The 20,059-nt window shown below is 37.2% G+C and overlaps 1 protein-coding gene across 2 annotated transcripts in view; it reads right to left on the reverse strand.

The window, feature by feature from the left end:
• The window catches only part of IL2RA (interleukin 2 receptor subunit alpha), a 45,711-nt gene that overhangs the window by 4,970 nt on the left and 20,682 nt on the right, over positions 1-20,059 (reverse strand). For both annotated transcript variants that reach the window (XM_072654233.1, XM_072654232.1), the window contains exons 2-7: positions 12,612-12,800; positions 11,025-11,138; positions 6,738-6,926; positions 3,520-3,573; positions 2,653-2,706; positions 485-538 (exon numbers count right to left, since the gene is read on the reverse strand). In XM_072654233.1, the coding sequence (XP_072510334.1) occupies positions 485-538; positions 2,653-2,706; positions 3,520-3,573; positions 6,738-6,926; positions 11,025-11,138; positions 12,612-12,800 (654 nt within the window). The remainder of the gene's footprint in view (positions 1-484; positions 539-2,652; positions 2,707-3,519; positions 3,574-6,737; positions 6,927-11,024; positions 11,139-12,611; positions 12,801-20,059) is intronic.

Genomic DNA, 20,059 nt, shown 5'->3' on the forward strand with positions numbered 1-20,059 from the left:
AAATAAAGAAAGACCTCCTGATGGGCGTAGCACTTGAACTGAGCCTTGAAGGAAACTGAGAAGAAGAGATGAGACAGAGTATGTCAGGCATGGGGTGGAGCAGAAGATAGATATCAAGTACATGGAACAGCAAGTGGGTCAATTTGACTGGAGGGTAGAATATGTGAGGGGGAATAATGTGTAGTTAGTCTGGAAGGATATGTTGGAACCATGTTGTGAAGGACTTTAAAGGTCAGACAGAGGGGTTTGTATTCTACAGACAACAGAATACCTCAGAAACTTCTGGTGAGTGACCTATGCTTTAGGTCAAACCTGGGATTTAAAAGAACATCATAAAAAGCTACATCTCAATGTGAATTATGCTAGAGTTTGGATCTGTCCTTAACTTTGACAAACATTACAAAGTACCTAGGATGGGTGCTTTTAACATGTTTAATAATTGTTCTTAAGATACAAGTATTATACATAAAATAATTTGACCTACCTGCTGTTTTAAGTTCTGGAGTAAATGAAGATGGTACAGATGTTTCAGTGGAAACTGTAGAAAAAAAATTGTTGGAATTTAAGAATATCAGTTTGGTAGTTGGATGGAGGAGGATAGATGAGAGAAACTGTTCAGGGAAACCAGTTAGGAAGCGTTGGCAATAGTGCAAATGAGGTTATGTGGTCTTGGTCTAGAATGGAGGTTGTGTGAACAGATAGAAGGAAAGAGATGGAAGAAATGTTGAGTAACTGAAATCAACAAGATTTAGTAACTGATTAGATGGGGTGTTGAAATTGTTTTTACACTTAACTGGGGAAATAAGATACACAGGCAATGGGGTATAGAAATCTCTCTTATCCTATAGGAAGACAGAAGGGGAAGGGGAAAAGAGAAGCAGGGTGTGATAGAAGGGAAGGCAGATTGGGGTAAGGGGTAGTCAGAAGCAAAACACTTTTGAGGAAGAACAGGGTGAAAGGAGAGAGATTAGAATAAACAGGGGTAAGGGGAATAGGATGAGGGGAAATACAGTTAGCAATAGTAACTGTGAAAAATAAATTTTGACCAAGTTTCTCTGATATAGGCTTCATTTCTCTAACATATGGAGAACTATCAAATGTATAAAAATAAGAGCCATTCCTCAACTGATAAATGTTCTAAATATATAATCAGTTTTCAGATGAAGTAATTAAAGCCATCTACAGCCATATGAAAAATATTCTAATTCACTGTTGACTGGAGAAATTCAAGTTAAAGCAATTCTGAGGTACTATCTCATACCTATTAGATTAGATAATAGGACAGAAAAGGTAAAGAACAAATGGTGGAGGGATGTGGGGAAAAATGAGACACTAATGTACTGTTGTCAGAATTGTGATTCAATTAAACCATTCTATAGAGCAATTCGGAACTATGCCGAAAGGGCTATAACACCATGCATACCCTTTGACCTAACAATACTACTACTAAGTCTATATCCCAAAAGAGATAAAAAACAAAAAGGAAAAGGACATATTTATAACAGCTCTTTTCTGGGGACAAGGAATTAGAAATTGAGGGGATGTTCATGAATTAGGAATGGCTATGTAATTGTGATGGGATACTATTGTACTATAAGAAATGATGAGCACGATGCTCTCAGAAAGACCTGGAAAGACTTCCATGGGTTGATACAAAATGAAATGTACTGGGTGCAAAGTAATAGGAATATTGTAAGATGATTAGTTGTGAATGACTTGGCTATACAATAATCCATGACAACTCTGAAGGATTTAGGATGAAAAATGCTATCCATCCCCAGAGACAAAACTGTTAGTGTCTGAATATAGATTGAAGCATACTTTTTTTTAAATTTTATTTTTCTTGACTTTTTTTGTCTGTTTTCTTTCACAACATGACAATTATGGATAGGTTTTGCATGACTACACGAGAAAGCAAATTGCTTGCTTTCTCAAAGATGGTGTGGGGGGGAGGGGAAGGAGAAAGGGAGGGAATTTGGAACTCTAAGTCTGAAAAGTAAATGTTGTAAAAATTGTTTTTACATGGAACTGGGAAAAAATTAAATACTAAATAAATAAAAAACAATAAAATAAGAAGAAAAAGTTGAGGATAACTCTTTGGTTTCCAACTGAGGTGACTAGAAGAATATTGTTCACCCTATAGAAACAGGGAAGTTAATTTTCAGGTAACTCTTGATCTAACAAGAATCATTCAATATTCTAATGAATGATTAACTTTTTTTTTGTTTGCCAAATGCGGTGTCATCTCTTTCACAAATTATTCCCATGATCCCAGGATTGTTCTACTTTTTACAGATGTAGTCTTATGGATCAGATTTTCCTGACCAGAAAACAAAGGTTAACAATTGCAGAATGTTGCTTCTCTGGTTCTCTAGTCATATTTTGACCTTACCATAACTCTTGCCTTCACTTATATTTACCCTTGTCCCATCCATCACATGAAAATATTTTCCGGCCTGAAAGGGCATTCTGCTGTTTCAAGTTAGCTTTCCAGCAACTGGTTGACTATGATTTGAGAACTTATCATATCAATATGAGCTATGCTAAAGTCTGGACCTGTCCTTGACTTTGACAAACATTGCATAGTACCTAGTATTTAAACATGTTTAGTTACTGTTTTTAAGATACAAGTATTAACATAATTTGACCTACCTTCTATCTTATGTTTTGTAGTAGTTAAAGATGGTACAGATGTTTCAGTGGAAGCTGTGGAAAAAAATTGTTGGGATTTAAGAATATCAGTTTGGTAGTTGTATGGAGGAGGTTAAATGAGAGAGAATGTGTTTGGGGAAATCAGTCAGGAAGCTCTTACAAATAAGATGATGTGGGCTTGGTTCAGCATGGAGATTGTATGGACAGAAGGAAATAGATGGAAGAGATGTTGAGAAAGTAAAATCAACAAGACTTGGCAACTGATTAGATGAGGGTGTGTGTGACTAAGAATGAAGAGTTGAAGATAATTTTTTGGTTGCCTACCACCCTATAGAAATAGGGAAGTCAATTTTCTGGTAACTCTTGATCTAACAAGAATCATTCAATATTCTAATGAATAACCAACTTTTTTTTTGTTTGCCAAATGAGGTGTAATCCCTTTCATGAATTATTCTCATGATTCTAGGATTGTTCTACTTTTTGCAGATGTAGTTTTAAGGGTCAGATTTTTCAGACTAGAAAACAAAGGTTAACAATTACAGAATGTTACTTTTCTGGTTTTCTAGTCATATTCTCAACTCACCATCATTCTTGACTTTATTTACATTTACCCTTGTCTCATCCATTACATAAAATATCTCCTGTCCTGAAAGGACATTCTACTGTTTCAAGTTAGCTTGCCAGCAACTGGCTGACTATGGTTTGAAAACTTATCATAAAAAGTTATGTCTGAATATGAATTATGCTAGAGCTTGGATCTATCTTTAACTTTGACAAACATTACATAGTACCTAGAATGAGTGCTTTTAACAAGTTTGGTAACTGTTTTTAAGATACAAGAATTATACAAAAAATAATTTGACCTACCTGGTATCTTATGTTCTGTAGTAAATGAAGATGGTACAGATGTTTCAGTGGAAGCTGTGAAAAAGAATTCTTGAGTATGTTTTCTAGAAACTGTGACATGTAGGGGAATGTCTATGTTATTCTAATTACATAAAATAATACAATAGTGGAATATACTTGGACAGTATAGAAGTTCAATAGTTTGGTAAAGAGAGATAGGAAGGTGGATAGTGGATCTAATACCCTCTTCCTAATCTTCCAGCATTTGTCACACTTTGTCTTCAAGGCTAAGGGTACTTTACCTTTTCATGAGGAGTAACTATTTTTTACTCCCCTAAAGCTTTGCATAAATGAAAGTAGAGCAAAGTCCAGGGTACTGATGCTTGTTGCATTCCTGTCTCTATTGAGGTTTCTTGCAAATGGAAATGTTGACTGTAAATTCAAGCTCTGTAATCAACTCTGTCAGTCTTTAGGGTTTATTGATATATCACAATATATCTACTGGAGGCATTTACTTAAATCACTTTTCACTTTCTGCTTCACAATCATTATTTTCTCTCCACGGAAAGTCATTTTGGCACTTCTGTTGAGGATGCTTTGAGGTGGGTATTGAGGTAAAGAGGCTATTGCAATATTCCAGGAGAAAAGTGATGAAGATTTGAACCATGTGTTAATATAGAAAAGGGGAAGTATACAAGTGATACTGGGGAGACAAAATTTCTCAACAAATTTTTTTTTGTGAGTTTAGTGAAAGTATGAATTTGAAAATGATAACCAGGTTGCTTATAAGGGTGATTGTAAAGATGGTGATATTCTTTTCAATGAGAAGGAAGATTAGAAGAGGGGTGAGTTTGGGAAGGGGGAAATGATCAGTTCTGTTTGGGATATGTTGAGTTTGATATGGTTTGATAAATTCAAAATATTCAATAGCAGATGTAGAACTGGAGCTTAGGAGAAAGACAAAGACCTGGATATAGACACAGGAGTCGTGTTGTTAGAGCTGATAATTGAGTTTATGCGGGCTATTTAGGTCACTAAAGGAAAGAGTAGCTATAGAGATAAAAAAGAAATAGGTCAAACACAGAACCTTGGAGGATGTCCATAGTTAATGAGTGTTAATTGGGTGAAGATCCAATAAATCAAATTTTAAGGAATAGTCAAAAAGGTAGGAAGAAAATCAAGACAGAGCAGTTTTATGAAAACTCAGAGAGATACACAGAAAAAGAAGGAGGTCAATTCTACTAAATATCTCAGAGAGGTATTCAGGAAGAACTGAGAACTGAGAAAAGATTAGCAGATTTGGCAGTTAGTAGAGTTAGGAGATTTTGGCAGAATCATTAGTAACATTGAAGAGAGAATTTTCAGTTGAATGATGAGGTTAGAATGATGAAGCTATAGAGGTTTAGAAGAGTAAGAATGGAGGAAGTAGAGACACCTAATGTATTGATTTTCAAAAAAAAATTAGCTCAGGAGAGGAGAGATAAAAGATCAGTCAGTGAATATAGTAGGAATAAGTGAATATTCTTTTTAGGGATGGTAGAGAGTTTATTTGTATGAAAAAGGAAATGAATATCTGATGACGGAGAGGAAGAGAGAGAGGGAAAGAAAAAGAGAGAGAGATTGAGAGACATACAGAAAGAGAAACATAGAGAGAGAGAGAGATGGAGATAGTGATAATGAAAGGATGATAATGGGACAGGCTGCTGGAGATAATGATAGATGATGGAACAAGGGGGCATACAGCGGGATTGCCCTCGGCAAGAAGGGCATCTCATCATCAGAAGTTGAAGTGAAGGAAAAGATAGCAGGAGGCATGATGTAAGCAATGAAATGAGGATGTCAGGGGCGGAGATAAGATAAGAAGGGGAGAAAAAGAAGCCTCTTTTTTTTTGTCTGAACTAAAACTCTTTAAGCTAAGAGGGTGGGGAAAGGGGATAGTATGGGAGGTTTAAAGAGAGAAGATTTGGTACAGTTTCTGAGTTGAGTGGGATAGAGAATCAATAAGGGAGGAGCAGAAGGTTTGCCTTATTGCTCATTAGGGTAGTTGAGATTAGAGAACATAAATATGTAGTGGGCATAATTAGCACAATTTCTTAAAATTCTTCCAGCTCAGTTTAGTGGCAGATGATTGTTGCACGGTGAGAATAATCCAAGACTGGGTCTTGGAAAGGCATGAGTGAGGGTAGACAAGGAAACAAGGGATTCAAGGGCAGAGGATAGTGTGGAGTGGAACTAGTTCCCCACCAAGTTGAGATTAGGAAGAGAAGAGAGTATAGCTACAGTAGGGGTAATGGCTTGGCAAAGTACTGAAGGGCAGAGGGAATAGAGGTCAAGGTAAGGGTAGAATAGGATTAAGTGTATTAAAGTATAGGGTTAGATGTAATGATAAAAGATTATGATCAGATAACAGAATTTCAGAGTTTTTGAATATGAAAGTGGAATACTATAATCAAAGATGTGAACCTCTCTTTATTTAGCTGAGTGGAATGGAGGGGTAAGTCATAGGAGCTGAAGAGATGGAGTTGAGAAGTTAAGAGTATTTGAGGAATATCAATAGTAAGTCCCCTAGTATGAGGGCAGGAAATAGGGTGGAGAGAGAGAGAGAGAGAGAGAGAGAGAGAGAGAGAGAGAGAGAGAGAGAGAGAGAGAGAGAGAGAGAGAGAGACAGAGAGAGACAGAGAGAGAGACAGAGACAGAGAGTGACAGAGACAGAGACACAGAGAGAGACAGAGAGACTGACAGAGAGAGAGGGAGAGAGACCCAGAGAGAGACAGAGAATGAATGTCCTAAGAGTCAGTAGATAATGGTCACCAGAATCTGAATTGGTTGATAAATTTGGGTAGAGTGAAAGAAGGAAAGGTGGCTATTGATTTCCAGACTTTGAAAGTCCAACTGGAAAGTAGGAGATGGTTGCTGTGTCCTGGGTATCTGGAAAAAAGGCAGTAAGTGACTTTAATGACCTATCACCTCCATGTCATCCTTGTCCTAGTTCAAATTGCATGGTAAATCTATTCAGCATCACTGATCAGGCACCTAATAGGTCATCTGACTGATCAAAGCTGGTTAGTACTTATACTAAACCTCAAAATAGGGACTCTGTGCTGGATATTGGGTTAACACTTTGCATTTGCTTGGGTAGCTAAAGTCATGTTACTGGCTATAAGAGACCAGGGAGTGGGAAGTGGAGGAGTGGAGGAGAGGGTAGGGATCACAAAGGTAAGTAGAAAGACTGTACTAACTGACATTGGTGCATTTCAGATGGGGTTTAGTCCATGTTGGTTTCCCATTGATCTTTTTGCAGGTACTCTCAGCAGTACCCTCATATTTGGCTGTTTTGAGACACTGGTATTGAAGCTTCTGTCCCACCACAAACTGAAAACTCTTTGTTTCACTAGCATGGCTCCACAGTACAGGTTCCTGGCAGTGACCTTAAAAAGAGAAAAAAAAATCTGAGCAGAACATAGTACTGAGAATACAAGTAATTGACTTTCTGTCTAGAGGGTGGATAGAGATGGAGCCTTGGTTCTTATTTATTCCTGACTTCACAAAGCCAGCTATTTATTATTTTTTTCATTGTAGGAAGATCATTAATTTGTCTTAGTTCTACTTTAGGAATTTCAAAACTATTTATGTGTATGATATTGTTAGTATGTGTTAATGCAAAACACAGAACTAAATGAATTTTTGAGATTTTATCCCAGTGCTAAACTGTAGTGGCTCTAACACATTACATAATACAAAAATTATTGTGCACGTTGGATGTGCTCTTGCTCAATCTACTCCCACTGCCCCCGCCCCAACACTCTCCATAGATAACTAGGCTATAAACTTGAGGGTTAGATTACTGCTTATCATTATCTTTGCAACTCAGCACCCATACAAGGCCTTATACATAGTAGACATTTAATAACTATCTCAATTGAGTTGAAGGGATATAGAAATCACATTGTAACAGCTAACCTAGATGCTTTTAACTTTGTTTTATAGGAATTGAAACAATAAATAAATTAGACCCATAGTTAAATGGAATTATCAGTTGAAAGAGCCTTCAACTAATGATAGTTATACAGTGCTATAAGGTTTGCAAAATAGGGAAAGGAAGGGAATAAGCACTGATGTAGCACCTACTATGTGCTAAGCACTTTTAACAAATATTTTCTCATTTGACCCTCATAACAATGCTGAGAGGTAGGATCTATTATTATCCCTATTTTGTAATTGAGGAAACCTAGGCAGAGGTTAAGTGACTTGCCCAGAGTTATACAACTAAGTGTCTGAGGCTGCGTTTGAACTCAGAATTTCCTGAGCTCCATCCACTAAGCTACCAGCTGTCTCACAAAGTGTTTCACATATATTACATTCACATATATTCATTGATCAAATGACCTGAGTTCTAATTCCAGTCCTATTGATACCTGCTACCATCTCTCTCTGAAATTAGACAAATTATTTGAACTTTTTGTTCTATCAGGCACTGTGGTAAACACTGAACATACAAAGAAAGGCAAAAAATCCTTGCTCTTAAGGAATTTCTCTTCTAATAGGGTAGACAGCAAGTAAGTATGGAAAATAATCTTAATGGGGGAGGTACTATCAGGTGTGGGAACAAGAAAAGATCTCCTGTACAAGGTGGCATTCTTGAAGATTTTAAGATTCCAGAGATTCTAAGAGGCAGAAATTTACTAGAATAAAACTTATTCCAAAAATATTCCAGGAAGGAGGGGAGAAAAGAGTAGTTGGCACAGACTACAATATAGTGACAAGATGCATTAATGTGTTCCCTCGCTGTGATGATCTCCTGGAGGGGATCCCTCAGAACAAACTCTCTAGGTCACACACAGACACCACTGAAGCACCATGTACTTAGTGAGATTGTCTCTGTTTATTGAGCAACAACATGGATTAACTATTGAGGCTTAGATGAAATATATCATATGTATTTAACTAAATTTTACCTATATCTTTATATATTTATCTACATGTGACCCCATTTCAAAAACATCTCCTAAAGAATCAATAGAAACTATAACTATCTTTTTAAGACCAGAGAAAAGTTGCTATTGTCATTCTATGATGTATCAGTCTCTTTAGAGTCAGGATGCATGCGAATTTTAACTTAGGCCTGTGAGGACTTCTGAGGAAATGATTTGGAAGAAACTTTGGAGGAAATAGAAAAAGAGAGTGGGGAGGAACTTCTTTCTTGGGCAAATTATCTCAACTGCTATTTTTTGAGGAAACATTATAGGGAGAAATTTATAACGGAATGGTCTATAGAGACATTTAAGAGTTATGACTTGAAAGAAGCTGAAGAAATTATTTTCCTGCTATGACTAGTGATAAGTTGGAGAAGATAGGGAGAAAGAAGAAGAAGAAGGGATCTTTGATGAAAGGGATCTTTCTTTTCCTTTTCTGAAAGAAGAATAAGAGGATGTGCTATATAAGTATTATTAGTTCAAGGCTTTTTCCACTCAATATTGCATTCAGCTAGGGGTCTGATTTATTTGTTAACCCAAATAAACTAAATGGGGTAATCACCGTGTTCTCAGAAGTGAAGAGAAGGCATCTGCATTATAGGAAGGGTTTCAGGTAAATCCAATTGTGATCTTTCTCACAGCTAAAATATTGTAAATTATCTTTGTATTGATCTTATACTTGTTTGCTTTGTTAATAAATTATTTATTCAGAAATTTTATATTCAAGTCTAGGAGAGTAAAGGATTCAATATTTGGAAAGATATGAATAATTACTCTTGTAAAAGGAGGTTTCTCCAGTTTATTAAATAAATAACATGATGAACTGGAGTAGGGATTCTGAGTCTTAGCTGATTGAGTGATATGATAACATTTCATATAATATAAATATAAAAACATACCCCTGGATTATGCTTGAGGTAAGGATAAGATTAAATATGAGAACCAGTCTAGTGGCAGTCTGGGGTGGGGGGAACTATAAAGTTGATGATCCAGGTTATCCTGTTACCTATGAAGGATCATCTTCCTAACCTTGTAACACACACACACACACAAACACACATCCCATACCTCTGATTTCACATATATGTTGAATTTCTCATCAATCTGAGGTATATATATATATATACATTTATATATAAACTATAAACTTATAGTTTTAATGAGTGCCTGGGACCCAGCTAATTTGTGTCTATACACACACACACACACACACGCACACATGCAAAATTCTGCCTCTTGTGAAAGGGCATTCCCCATATGAAGAAGGAAACAGAATCCAGTTTTCTAAGGTGGTTTGAGTAAAGTTCTGTCTGAAGCACAGATTCCTAAGTTTTTTTGCATCACAGATCTCTTTTGGCAGTTTGTGGACTGTGGACCTCTTCTCAGAATAAGGCTTTTAAATGCGTGACAAATACTTAGGATTTCAAAGGAAGCCAATTAAATTGAAATAGTTATCAAAATATAAAATAAAATTTCAAAGACCCTATGTTTAGAGAGAGGACTGAAAAACCCATCAGTAGTCATTGTGTTGGTGTGGTGTCCTTGGAGCCTGAAAGACCTGAGTTCATCTTCTGAAACATTCTGTTTGGGGACCCATGGCTTTTAAACTCTCAGTGCACAAATCTATAAGTTTATAGAAAGAGTTTCTTTACTGAAGATTCCTTTTGATGATGAAATTATTGATCAAAAAATTAATCATTTTCAAATATTTTATGGTTTTTGTTTCTTTGATCTATGTTAAGGTAGTTATGAGGAGGACAGGCAGGAAGGAAGACAAAGGAATTATTAAGACGGAGTCACAGAGATGTGGAGAACTGAGAAGCAGGAGTAACAAGGGTTGGTCATATAGACAGGAACATTGCTTGTAGAATCATAGAACTTAATAGCTTTTTAAATTTGGGCAACTGACAGCTTCTTTGAGCTTCAGTTTGCTCATCTGTCAAATTATTTATTTCACAAGATTGTTGCAAGTAAAGTATACTGATAACCCTAATAGTCTATAAAATTGTAAGTTATTATTTAATTCTGCATCCTGCCTTCAAGCAGGTCAATAATTAAGATGTACAAGAAAGATAGCTGCTTTTCCAATTTTTAAGCATCTTCAGAACTGGAATGTCCACCATCTCTTCTGATATTTTGTCAGTGTGTAATCATCCTGACATGTAAGAAATTATTACTTTTATCTAACTAAACTCTTTCTTGCTCATAGTTTGATGCTTGCCACTTGAAGGAGAAACACACTAGAAATCCAGTTTGCAATTTTATTAATTCACCTTCCCAACTGATAAAGTCTATATTACCTGTAGAAGAAGAACACTGAGTCCAGATTGACACAGTATAAATTTGTCTGAGACAGTGGTAGGCTTTTCCTGCAAAAGTCACTAAATCAATTCTTTCTGCAAGTGACATCCTCAGAGGAGGTGAACAGATAATATGTTATTCTAAGCCTCCAAAGTCTTCAAGGAAAATATATCACACACTTATGAGAAAGAAGATATCCACAGCTGGAGGAGTCAATTAGAGAACTCTATTGTTACCTGCTCCTTTTCTTACTTGTGAGGCTAGAAGTTGGAAGTTTGTTGTCTGTAGTTGTTTGAGTTCTCTCTGTCTGTTCTCCAGGATTAATAGGAGCACTTGTAATACTTTGTTCTTTCTGGCTCCGAAGGGCTAAGTGTACATGCGAACAAAAAACAAGCAAATGCAAAATTTGAAAATTATATAGAAATTCATACAAATCTGTGAAAATATTGCATTGTAGTAATTACTACACAGTATTTTTAACTAATAATTATATGTGATCAGCAAACTGGTCAAATGCACCAACAGGTATTCTTAGTCTTGTGATACTTGTAGCAACTCAAACAATTACTTAGAGTTACTATCAACTGAATGTTGATGAATGCAGGTGTCAGGGATGAAGTCCCTCTAGGAGAAGTAGGAAAAAGAACCAAGTTCTCACAGTTTAAAAAGTCTGTTGTTTTTTTTTTTTTGGATGCCTATTTGTCCTCCTTCTGGGTCAGTGGCTGGTGCCGTCACATATAAATAAATCACCTGATGAACAGACAGTATACTTCCTCTGACCTCTGATCAGGATTGCGATTCCTTCCAGATCCCAGAAGCTATGCAGGTCCTAAAACATCTGGGCCTAAATTTTTTATTAGTTGATATTTCTAGAAATTAGAAGCAACAGAAACTTGTTCTTTGAACCCTTCCAATTCTGAAACTTTGTTTTATCTTGATTTTCTAATGCTTAAATGAGGGAGATGTTTTTATGCTTTGTTGGAAGAGAGAGGTATATTGGAACATTTTCTCTTTTCTTTTTTTTCCCCTATCCACATCTGTCATTTCATTGGTCTAGTGAGTTCCTAAAGATATCTTCCTCCATAGACATCAACAACTAATTTGCAAAATGGTCACATAGCTAGTATGTGTCAGAAGTAGAACTTGAAACCAGGTCTTCCTGACTCCAGGTCTGGCCCTCTATACACTTCTAGTAGCCAAAAATGATGGTGGCTGCCACCATGAACTTGAAGCTAGAGAAGGCTGAGGAAAGCAGCACAGGAGACTAAAGAGGGACAAATCATTGTGATATTTGATTCATTTGAGGGGCAGAGGCAGCATGATATAATGAATTCTACTGATGATATTTCTATGTGACTTTTGATGCAACTTCCCTGGGTCTCATCTGCAAAAGATGACACTTAAGCTTGCTTCCAACTTTAGGTTTATGATCCTATGATTTTAGAGGAGTGACTGGAGTCAGAAAGAGCTGAGTTCAAGTTCTGTCTCTGATTGCATCTACTAGCTGGGTAACCATGGGCAAATCACTTAGCCTTTCAGTAGCCCAGGCAAGATCTCTAAGACTATGTCACAGAGGAGTTACTGATATGCATTGGTGGAGGGAGTTTCCAAATTTGTAGACCAAAATAAAAATAGGAAGGGTTATTTTGTCTTTGGAGAGCTGCCAATAAATTATTCATTATTTTCAGAAGCAAAACCCCAAGTATCATTTTATTAACAAAAATTCTATAAGAGGAGAGAAGTCTGTGGATCACCTGGAGAATCCTTACAGAATGACGAAGTTGTCACATGCAAAGCATAGTTTTCCTTCCTTGTTGAATTACAAAAAGAAACACTTACATTTACCCTTACACTGACACTTATCATTCCAGGAAAGATGCCCGTGTGTGTCTTCACACACAATAAGTAAGGGAGTGCCTTCCTTCCTATCATAACCAGGTTTACAGGAACAGTCTAGGATTGTGCCCTTCATATAAATTTGCGTTTCAAAGGAGGCAAAGTCAATTTGAGGTGGATGTGGGCATTCTTCTGAAAGACAAAAACCCAAAAAACAAAAATCAGTAGCACATTAAGACATTGGTTTTAGGCAAATGTACCTTTCAAAGACTCTATTCCCCAGGGATGAATTGAACAGCAATGATCTTGACTATCCCGGGACCTGGAAGACTTCCTCTACCACAAAGAACTGCTGCCTCTTTGGACAGGTTCAGAAGACTGCTAAATTGAAAGAGACAAAGCGACTAGTAGCCCCAGACGGTCAAGAGCTCATTCCAGGAAGCATAGAATAACTATTTAAACACAACACTTTGCAACAAATCTCCATTCACACTTTTTTACCTTTGCAGTAGCAATCCCAGAAGCCATTTCTGATTTTGCCTACCCAAAACAGCTGCCTTGTTTTGACCTCACTAGATTCAGTTTCTCTGTATGTAAGGACCTCCTGTTCTAGGGAGATAGATATCATTACCTACATTCCTGCACCTGCCCACTTAAACCAATACTTGCTGAGAATGTTTAGTTTCTATATTTACCTGCTTGATTGAACCTGGACCTACCATTATAAGAGAGGCCTAGAGAGTTTCAATTGTGGTCAAATACCAGAAGCACCATTAAGCACCTACTATGTGTCAGGCACTGCAGATACAAAAATGAAAGTGAAACAATCCCACCTTAGAATCTTATTTTCTGTCAGGGGAGTCAATATGTACAAATTTTAATCTTTTAGGCAAGCAGACAAATATACTCAAATAGCTCTGTGATATCATCAATTCAGGAATGCTCTCCAGAGATGCAGATTGTAGCCCTTTGGATCTTCCTTATCCTATGGGAGCCTTATTCACATTCTCCCAAAAGTTCCATGTAGGGTTCACCTAATGTGCTTGACATCTTCCTTGACTTGTTTCAACATCAAGAGAGTACCAATGGGATACTGGGACAATTCGCCTGTGTTAGAGATGAGCTTGACTCAGTCCAGTACTCTATTTTTCAAGTTGGGATGAAATCAGTTATTCCTAGGTCATTTAATAGTTAGCAAGAGAAGGTTTATTTAGCCACATCATAGAAAGAAATACTCAAGAAGCACATTCTAACACTTAGCTTGTATAGACAAGATCCCTTCATTGCTACATAGAAATACATCTGAAAATTTTTTTTCCATCAAATACATGCTTTTGAAAATCCTGTATTCAGCATTGCTTTTGTGCATAGCCACAAGTGACCTATCTTATACCTGATTCATAGTATACACTGAGTGCTCTTTGCTTTCTTCTTCCCTCTTTTTTTTTTGGAGGAGGCCATAAATGTGAATCGTTAATAAAATCATCCTCTCAGTACAGGGCAGGGCACTTAATGAGCCAGAGGGTAAGGACAAAGAGCCAAATATCTCTCTTAGAAGTCAGGATGCTTCAGAAATAGTAAAAACAGAATGTCTGGTAAAAGGGAACATTGGTATTCAGAGAAGAGGGTCCTCTTGGGGGGTAAAGGGAATTCTGTTATATTTCGGCTCTTATGGAGACATAGGAGTGGCCACTAAGGTTACCTATATATAAAATATTTATGTGTATGTTTGCCAAGTTAAGAATAACAAAAATAAAAACCTGAAAAAAGAAACAAACAATAAATTCCCGCTTTCTTAAGTTCTACCTTTCTGAACACTTCTTATTTTCTACTTCTAAATCATCATCCTGCTCCCATCTGCTAAATATGGGCATTCTCCAAGGCTCTATCCTTGACTCTTTTCTCATTTCTTTCTATACTTTTTTCTATATTCTCCTCCCCTCCCCTCCTCTCTCCTTTCCCCTCTTCTCTCTTCCCTCCTCTTATCTTCCCTTCTTTGTGAAGAAGACTCAGAAATCTATTCAGACCTTAACCCCTTTAAACTCTGTCCCAGTGTCACTAACTGCTTGCTGGACATCTTCATCTAGATGTCTCATAGATCTTTTAAACTCAACATACCCCAAATAGAACTCAATACATTCCCTCCATCCCAACCTTGAACCCGACACTTTCAACTCATTCTTGATCTAAAGCTTCCTGTTTCTCTCAATGGCACCTCCATCCTCCCAGTCAGGCTTACAATATTATGGTCATACTGCATTCATTTTTTTCCTTCATCACCACCCTCATCCTCCATCCTATCAGTTGCTAAGTCTTCTCACTTCTCTCTCTACAACATATCTTGTATCTGTTCTCTCTACTCACGCAGCCTCTTCAAGTTCAAATCTTTCTCAGGTCTTGGCTGAACAATATTGCAACAGCTTCTTAGGCTCTTTACTCTCCAACCCTTTCTCCACACAGCTTTCCCATTGATCTTCATATAACACAGATCTGATCATATTATCACATCATTCAAAAATCTTCAGTGACTTCCTAGTTCCTCTAAGATAAAATAAAAAAAAAATTCAGCCCAGCGTTTAAAGTCCTCCATAATATGGCTTCCATCTATATTTCCAATTCTATTTCATATTAATCTACTTCAGACACTCTCTATTTTGGTCAAAGTAAGCTGCCGGTTGTTCCCTGTACTTGACATTGTTTCTCTTAGAGCTATGCCTTTGGACAGGCACTCTCATATCTGGAAAGCACTCTTTCATCTCTGTCTCTTAGGATTTCTTGTTGCTGTTCAGTTGTTTTAGATGAGTCCAACTCTTCATGACTAGGGGTTTTCTCAGCAGAGATACTGGAGGGGTTTGCTATTTCCTTCTCCAGCTCATTTTATAGATGAGGAAACTGAGGCAAACAAAGTTAAGTGATTTTCCCAGGGTCACACAGCTAGTAAGTGTCTGAGGCCACATTTGAATCTAGGAATAGGAGCCTTCCTGACTCCAGGACCAGCACTCTATCCACGTCACCACCTAGCTGCTTCTTTCAAAGCACAACTCACACACTGATTCCTGAAGTTGTTAATTTTAAGTGGGATATCCTCCTTAAAGTTACTTCATACAACTTTGTATATGCTTATTTGTGAAACAGGTATTGTTTATACTTGCTTGCATATAATAATAATAATAATAATAATAATAATGATATTGAACAATTTAAAAAAAGTTTTTAGATTCCATAGACTTAGATGGAGATCATAGCATCTTACTAACAGAGATAAAAAGATGACTTTACAACTGCATAAAGATGGTAATTGAATATATGGGAGCTAATGGAGTTATTCAGTAAAAGAGTGTAAAGAGAACAGAGGAAAGGGTCTAGGACAAAACCACAGCATGGTATAGATGGATGATGAATAAATAGAAAGGGGTGACGCAGGTAGGAGAAAAACCAACAAGGAACAATGTCTCAAAAAAGAGAAAAAAAGTATCCACTGAGTGAGCCACCTACTTAACAATTCCCAGAATTGTAAAAGTCTAGTAACTCACCCAGCTCTTGCGGTTATGTGCACAGTCCTACTGCCTCCTCTATGATTTATAAATAAACCAACAAAGTAAGATCTTTAGTTGCTGTGGAAGAATGTGAAAGAAACTTCTTAGAAGGCTTAAAAACAGCTTTTCATTGAATGTTTATAAGGATACGCATTGCAGTGGAGGTTTGTCAGAAGCCACTCTTTTCAACTATGGAAAATTATCATGAGCAAGAGGATGCTTGGAACCTGGAGTTTTTTTTGCTCCATTTCAGCATTTTTCAGCAAGGTTCAGTGTGGAAAACTAATGTGACTGTGTTGAGCCAGGGGTTAGAGATTAAACAAGGCTTAGAAATATAGAGAGTAATAAGGTTTCTGAGACTTTAATCATGTTTCCTTGACAGGTCAAAATTTCAGCATTCAAAGTTTATTTAATTGTGGCAAATTATTCAAGATCTGGCTACCTGAAGTCAATTTAAGGAGGGAGAGATAAGACCTACTAAAAAGCTCTAAGGAACCTTTTGGGAAGACAATTTTCAGATGGGTTTGAGTGAGGAGCAATTTATGATCCTCGATCCTCATTATCTCAAACTGGAACAATAGGCAACTAGATAATTTCTTTGTCTACAATTCAACTCATGTATCAGGTGAACTTTACTAATGCACAATTCTGTTCATATCACTCTACTCATCAAAAACCTTCCCAAGCTTTCCATTACTTGATAAATAAGATTCCAATTCAGCCAGGTCCTACTCAATTTGGGATTCCTGAGGAGACAGAACTTTCCAAGGGTCACAGAGCATTTAGAAAGGATATTTATATTTCCATGCCACCCCTCTCTCCCCTTCCCTCTCAGCTTTAGAGAGTACAGTGGTGGAGTAGCAAGAATTGATGGACTCTGAATTACAATAGAGCATCCCAGTGGTTCCAGATAAACCAGTCTTGGAAAAGGAAGCCATATAGCCTGAGAAGTACTAGCTGCCAGGGGCAGCACCGGACAGACAATATTTCCTGAACACCAGACTACTGGAAGAATGCAAAAGGTTCTGGACCTGTTCCGGAGGAGTGTTAACAGTTTCTGTTTTTAACCTCCTAGAAAAGGAGGACTGCTTTAAGAAAAGGAGCTAAAAGGATACTAGAATCCCAGAATAAATAGAACTGAAAATGTGGCTTGGAAACTATAGGTGCAGCAAAAGACTGACTGAGTCATGACATGGGAGAACTCTGTCTTTCAACTAATGTGAGTAATTTGGAGAATGTAGATACTATGGGAAAGAGATGATTCCTTAGTATTCCAAATGCCAGATTCTTTTATGGGGAATCTCAAGTTTCAAGGGTAGTAGTATGAATGTGTAGAAAACATAGCTTTCTAGAAGGATTGTAGTGCCCATACAGGCAGGTGAGGGATTGACTCTCTAGCAACCCCAAGTGCAGAATTCCTTTTTTTGGTCATGAGAGTCCCAAACCCTTAAAGTGGTATTATTATTGAACCATACAGATTTCTTGGAAGATTGGGGCATTTATAAGAAGGTACATGAAAATGACTCTATCAACCTCAAGTGCAATATTCTTATATTCTTTTGGTAAGGTTAAGTGGGGACAAAATGAACCAAATTCTGTGCTTCCTAGGGAAAACTATAAGGGAGACATAAGCTAAAAGAAAATTTGGAGCACCCCTACCCCCACACGAACTTAGCACAAACTCGGCACTTTGGGTTTTGGGTTTGGGGGTTATAGAAATTAATGAAGGGAAAACCCTAAATTTCAAGTAAGAGGTGAGATTTTGGAGGAGTGCAAATGATCACTGAATTTCTGCATGGACATCTTGATGATGGGGTGTGTGTGTGTGTGTGTGTGTGTGTGTGTGTGTGTCTGTGTGTGTGTGTGTGTGTAGGAGGGGTAGGGAACACCCACTTTTGGACAGTTCTAATGGTTATAAAACTCTTATTCTGAACTGAAATCTTCTCCCTGTAACATTCAATCTTTGGTCTTGACTGTCCTCTGAAACCATGCAGAGCAGGGTGTCTCCTGCCAGACAACATAAATTCTTGAGGTTTCTTCCCTTTGATAAAGATAGAGCCTAACAGAGAAAATTCTGCTTAATCAGAGCCTTTATTGGATAAAAGACAAATTTATAGCAGAATGAAGGAGGCTCATTCTTGGGGTCTTAACTGAGATCAACAGGGAACTGCTGAAGGAGACCAACTCTGAGTGTTATTTTTCTGTGGTGATGAAAGAACTACAAAAGGATTCCATGATGGAAAGCAATGACTAGTGGCACCTGCTCTTAAAACAGAACCATTGCTCCATTAGAAGGCAGTAGATGAGAACTTGCTGAATGCCTAAGGACATAGGGTCTCAAAATTGGAAGAGACCATAGAGATCATGTAATACAATTGGTACCAAATAGAAACTGACTTTACAACATTCCTGGTGATCTAAACTACATAGCTGTTTTAAACCCTTATTTTAGAGATTTCCTCAGACTTACTTCAGAGCAAGAATAGAACTAGGAAGGAAAATCTAATGCATCTATTTGTGTTCAGCTCCCTCCAACACCATGATAGATCTGGGTTAATGTGGGGCAGAACCCTTTCTGGAAGGTGGACCTTCGAACCATGGGATATAGCTATATAAATGTCAGTATATATATGTGGTACCTAAAAATGAATATAGTATTCTAGACATGGCCTGATCTATACAAAATACACTAGGACTATTACCTTGTTCATTATGTGCATTGTGTATATCTTAATGTAATTTAAGATCAAATTAATTTTTTCTGCATAATTTAATCATTTTCTTAATAAAGCCAGGAGTTTATTAATAAAAGGATGGTCATTTGGCTTTCTCTCTTAGACCAAAGACCCTTCATAGTGGTGGGCTCACAGTTTATATACCCTTCTAAGAGTAGGTATTCCCCAGGAGTGCCTAATCAATTCTGATTGGATAACTCAATGGGAGATGGGCTATTTTGGGGTACATTACTTAGGTCACTCAAATTTTGGTCAAAGACACATTAATTTCCATATCACTTGTCTTGAAAGAATGGGAGAATCAACATTTTCCTAGCTCTATCTGACCAAACACAATGAACAGGAATACACTTATTAGCCCAAAATTAGAATTTTTGTTTTTACTGTCTGATTAGATTTTGGCCTGGGCAAATCTTAAGACAGATTTCCCATATTGGTTGGTTTCTGGATAAGGAAGTAGAAAAGTAGATAAGTAAGTAAAAGATCAAATTAACTTTTGTCAGCAACATCAAAATATCCACTCATTTTGGATTTGTGGTCAGCTAAAACACATAAACGTCTTTTAGCCAATTTTAAGCAGCTTAGCAAGCTCTTCTGCAAATTCTTTCAACTCACTTGAGGAAGATTCATCTGGAAGATGAGATGAACTCATTTAGGTGAACTAGGGATTATTTTACTATCTCTTCACATATCATACAGCTATATTATTTCCTAGCCATGTTGGTTCTATCTTTTCCAAAGTGAAGATCACTTCCTTTGATTATAAAAATGGAACTAGTGCCAATTACTTCGGAGTCACCAGTCACTATTACCTTTTGGCTTATAGTTTTTGGTTTTGTGGCTCTATCTAAAGCACTGTGATCAGTTCTGGATGATATGGTTTAGGAAGAACATTGATAAGCAGTCTAGAGGAGAGCAACAGATTGGTGAGATGACATACAAAGATTAGTTTTAAGGAACTGGGAATGTATAGCCTATAGAAGACCCAAGGGAGAGGATAATTGCCTTCAAGTATTGAAGACTTGTAATGGAAGAGGGACTAGATTTGGTTTTTCCCCCCTTGGCCCCTGAAAGCAGAATTAGGAAAATAAGGTAGAAGATGAAATGAGATAAATAGCTTCAATGTTAGAAAAAAGTGATCAACAATTAGAACTATCTAGAAATGGAATGTATTGCCTCA

Source organism: Notamacropus eugenii, chromosome 3 (assembly GCF_028372415.1).
Source record: "Notamacropus eugenii isolate mMacEug1 chromosome 3, mMacEug1.pri_v2, whole genome shotgun sequence".
NCBI lineage: Eukaryota > Metazoa > Chordata > Mammalia > Diprotodontia > Macropodidae > Notamacropus > Notamacropus eugenii.